This window comes from Phytophthora infestans, genomic scaffold (genome assembly GCF_000142945.1).
Source record: "Phytophthora infestans T30-4 supercont1.1026 genomic scaffold, whole genome shotgun sequence".
Taxonomy (NCBI): Eukaryota; Oomycota; class Peronosporomycetes; order Peronosporales; family Peronosporaceae; genus Phytophthora; species Phytophthora infestans.
The window spans coordinates 2,362-6,801 of NW_003307365.1; the positions used below are offsets into that span (position 1 = coordinate 2,362).

Sequence of the window (4,440 nt, forward strand, 5' to 3'; positions counted from 1 at the left end):
GTCACGGAAGAACTTCGTGGTCACATTGCGGCCCAAGGACTGGTACTATCTGTGCAAAAATTACTACCTCGAAGTACAAGTTTAGTGGAATGAATCCATTCACGATTTTGAAGTACTCGTACGATGGAAAGGGTTGGAGCCGATTGAAGACTCCTGGGAGCCCGTACAACAACTGAAGAAGGACATACCTGTCCTACTAGCTCAGTTTGCAGAAAATACGGACGACGAGAACTTCAAGCGGCATGTAGCCGCACGGAACAACACCAAGCCAAAGCCAACAGGACGGCTGCCACGGAAAGCACAACGGAGCGTGCATTAATGAAGTGGTGAAGGCTTGGAATTTTGTACTCAGATGTATCCTAGGTAGACCAGTCGGTCATCCTCTAGCCCCGACCTAGAGTCTAGGTCCGTGAGCTAACCCAGGTATCACCTTCGCCCTTCAGACTCACGAAGCCGTCGCTGGCTTCGAAACCTGCACGCCGCATGTAGCGCAGCCTCGTGGTGTCTCGACAAATCTTGTCATGCATCTACAGGGTATGTGTCCTCATACTGGAGTCTCTACGAAGTGCATGACATTTCCTGTGATCGTTCGTACTCTCGATATTATGAGCTGGGTCTCGCGTCCACGGTGTCGACACGAACATCTTGACCTTGTGTAACCACCAGGTTACACCGCTGTACGCACCGCGATTCACCAACGTCTTCGCTACCAGAAAATGCTCTCTTTGAATGGCACACCGCAGCGGGGTAGCCCAGTCACTTGACCGACGTACGTCCAGTGCTGCACCTGCGTGGATAAGTGCTTCCACAACTTCGACATGCGCTGCGTCGAAGAGATATTGAGGCTCAGAGCTTGACGTCGCTGGTGGCGTGTCAGTGCTGAAGGCGTTGGGATAGTCACACGCGTGGTGCAGTGCTGTCATCCCACGTGCGTCCAGAGCGTTGACGTCTACAGTACCTCTGGACGTCCAATCAGGAAGCGTACAATATCTGCACGACCGAGTCGTGCAGCCAAGTGCAGTGGTGTCATTTGCTGTGGTCCACTAGTGCGATCGTCCGCATCTAGCGCTGCAGCTATCACTAAGAACTTGAGAATCTGTACGTGGCCGCTCTCGGTCGCGAAGTGGAGGCAGGTACCCAGCTCGGGTCCATACTCGAAATTTGTACCCAGAGGCGCGGACGCGTCCGTGCGTGCACCTTTCTGAAGCAGAACTTGAAGCACTTCCAGCTGGTTGTATCGTACTGCGAGTAGTAGTGCTGTGAGGGCCTGTACGTCGCGGATCTCCGTGTCGGCGCCATGTCGGAGCTGGATTCGAGCTGCGTCTGCTCGGCCGCTGCGTGCGTACAAATGCAGCAAAGCGCTCGTCGTCCAGTCGGACATTTCTGTGCAACTGCAGCGACCCCTTTGAACCATGACAAGTGTGTGTGTTTCTACTGCTCAGTTGAGTTGTGAGCGACTTAAGTGAGGGGATCCAGTGGCTACAACTCAGTGTGGTATATGGTTGAGAAAATGAGCTCATGCAGAAGCGGCAGCGATGCAGCTGAGCGCTTCCTCACGCTTTAGCAACTTCTTCACACGGCCCCCTTGCCTGTCAAGGAGGAGGGAAGGGGGGGGGCGTGCGAACAAGTTGACTTGAACGTTTCGCCTTGAACGTCAAGTGAAAGTTCGCGTGCGGGGGAGACCCAGTGGAGGTGAATGGTGGATGTCATCCACTGGATGAGGTCAATGGCGGACTCTTAATGTGCAAGACATATTAGATCTCCTGCAGAAGGCCACATTTTGACAACGACTAGCGAAGCTTTCGAACGAAAGAACGCTAGTTTTTTACGTTCGACAAAGTAGTAGAGGACAAGAGTAATGATGCTATCAACAGTATTCACCTGAATTAAACACGAGCCTCTCTCGCTTACTCCCAGTTGGTGTCTGCACGAACACTTTCTGGAATGGCAATGGTAATTTTCATCGACGCGGCATCGCTGGCATCGGCTTCCCGACGGCAACTCCAGCCACGCTTGGACTCGTTCTTTTCATGCAGCGCTTCCAGCACCATCAGCAGATTTGGAGGAGCATGTCTTTGCTCTGCAATAATGAGAATGGCTCCGTATCCAATGGCACTTGCGTCCACCATGCCCTGCACTGTAGTATTTGGTGCAGGAACCGGAGGAGGAGCAGTGACGTTTGAAGGTGCAGAGGAGCGATTTGAAGACGGTACCGGGTCAGTACTGTTTGACCAGACTGAATAACGCGAAGGCGCAGGCGCTGGCGTGGAGCTCCACGCAGACGATGACGCTGGAGCCGACGCAGTTGCCAGTCGTCCACTGTTCCCACTGGGGAACAGCGAGATGATCGTGGACTTGGCACTACGTGGTTGCACGAGTGCCTCCATGGTGTTCCAGTCACGCACCAGGGCACAAGTTACAAGAGCTGAGAAGAGATACCGCTTGGGATCGATGTTAAACTGTTCGCGTAGAGGCCCCGGTTGACACGAACTGTGACGTGTGTGAGACTTTTTGGCGTCACCGTGGTACAGCATCGAGTAGCGTAGGAACTCGCCTACAGTCATGCGATGCACGCATCTCCGAGGGAACGCCAGCCATCGTGGATCAAGCTCTAGACGCTTCACATTGGCAGTGATAGCAGCCACCCATTGACGCTGCACTTCAGGCGAGAAGGAGTCTAAAATCAACTCTTCGTTCCCAGCTGCGTCACAGATTTTGACGCAGTAAGGACGCAGAGAAAACTTGCCACGGTAGTCCAGAGGCTCGATCTTCATGCCTCTGGCAAGTGGGAGACTCCCCTTCTTGTTGCCTTTGCCTGTTTTATCATGGAATGGGTTCTTGGACTTCTCTACATGTAGTTTGCCTTCTTCGTGCTTAAAGTACACGATCTCCTTCTCAGTCAGTTGAATGTATCTCATCCTCCAATTGGCCTGTAAGTTGCCTACGCCTCTCGCTCGTTTGTCCAGATTCGCTGCCATAGAGCGGACTTCGGGTGCAGTGTTGGCATCTTCCTGTTCAGTCTGGAGCTGGAGCTTGGACAGTGCCACGTACTCGTGCAACAGATCCAAAATCCACACGGGGAAGCGATGACGGTAGAACTTCGCGATGTCCAGCACGTCGTCCGTCACTTTTAATGAGCGACTGAGCTCTCTGTCGTAGAATACTAAGGATAACAACATGGCTGCCAGCTCGCGGTATCTCTGGGTAGCTGCGTACAGGTCTAGTAGGCCACGTAGCGCACTTAGTGACACCGTCTCGTTCGTGACCATACACTGCTCTACCAAATAGTGGACCCATTGGCTGAGCGATAACGGGAGGGCAGCTAGTTGCTTGCGGAATAGCGCGGGCGCCATCGTCTCGGACACGAAGAGCAGCACGTCCAGGATCACGGCCGAGCAGCCCGTGGCCTCCGCGGCGCTCATCAGTGCGCATTTGTCGCCGAAAGAGCGCAAAGGAAGACGGTAAAGGTCGCGGAAATCACGCACTGCGTCATCAGGCAGTTCGTTCTCGTCCAGTAGGCCTAAATGCACGCACAAGAGCTGCGCCACGGCGTCCTCCGCTGCCATTATTCACTTTGGCGTCAAATTGAAGAATCAGATGAAAGCTAGCTCAGAAAAATCAAGTTTGATAATGAATACCTTTAATTAGGGCCTACTAAGTAATTTAAAGGACGTAATAAGATAATTACTTGTAGAAACACATCATTATTAGAAAAAAAACCTTACTCAAAATCTCTTTTGAAAATTAGCAAAATTAAAAGTGGTTTTTTGTAGCTCCGGCACATTTTTACTCTTGAGGTATGGCAACCGGTACTACAGTACAAACGGGGTTCCAAAATTGTGCCACCTGAATGGGTAAGACGTGTTTTGCCCATTCAGTGTTAAGTTCGCACTTGCTAGTCAACCAGTTGTGAACGAGCGGCTGTGGGTATCCGCGATGCCTGGAGCTGCGGACGCGAAGGCGCTGGCTACGGCCATGCGCCAGACGCTTAACCTGCCGGCCACGCGCTTTCCGATGCGGGCCAATGCGGCCGTGCGTGAGCCGCAACTGCACGCGCGTTGCGTGTCTGCGGCCTACGCGGAACAGGCAGAGGACACGACGCGGCCGCTGTTCGTGCTTCACGACGGTCCGCCATTTGCCAACGGTAGCCTGCACATGGGCCACTTTTTGAATAAGACACTTAAAGATATCATTAACCGGTATCAACTTCTACGTGGCCGACGCGTGCAGTACGTGCCCGGCTGGGACTGTCACGGCTTGCCCATCGAGCACAAGGCGCTGACGATGCTGCAGCTCTCGGCCGATGAGCTGTCACCTGCCCAGGTGCGCGCACTGTCCCGTCAGCTGGCCCGACAGGCCATACAGGAGCAGCAGAAGGACTTTGAGCGCTGGGGCGTACTAGCCGACTGGTCTGGCGCCGAGGACAGCGTCTACTTGACT

General features: G+C 53.5%; 3 protein-coding genes across 3 annotated transcripts; 1 reads left to right on the plus strand and 2 right to left on the minus strand.

The window, feature by feature from the left end:
- Window positions 1–667: 667 nt before the first annotated feature.
- Window positions 668–1,381, minus strand: PITG_22056 (uncharacterized protein; the record flags this gene model as incomplete). The annotated part of the gene is made up of 3 exons (XM_002909938.1): window positions 668–675; window positions 737–845; window positions 959–1,381. The coding sequence occupies 3 exons, from the start codon at window positions 1,379–1,381 to the stop codon at window positions 668–670; spliced, it is 540 nt and encodes a 179-aa protein (XP_002909984.1).
- Window positions 1,382–1,907: 526 nt separating this feature from the next.
- On the minus strand, window positions 1,908–3,566 carry PITG_22057 (uncharacterized protein; the record flags this gene model as incomplete). The annotated part of the gene is made up of 1 exon (XM_002909939.1): window positions 1,908–3,566. One exon carries the CDS (start codon window positions 3,564–3,566, stop codon window positions 1,908–1,910), a length of 1,659 nt encoding a protein of 552 aa, XP_002909985.1.
- A 370-nt stretch (window positions 3,567–3,936) lies between these two features.
- PITG_22058 (isoleucyl-tRNA synthetase, putative) lies at window positions 3,937–4,323 on the plus strand (the record flags this gene model as incomplete). Its single annotated transcript, XM_002909940.1, has 1 exon — window positions 3,937–4,323. A coding segment is annotated over one exon (387 nt), but the record flags the coding sequence as incomplete, so codon positions are not given.
- Window positions 4,324–4,440: the final 117 nt, after the last annotated feature.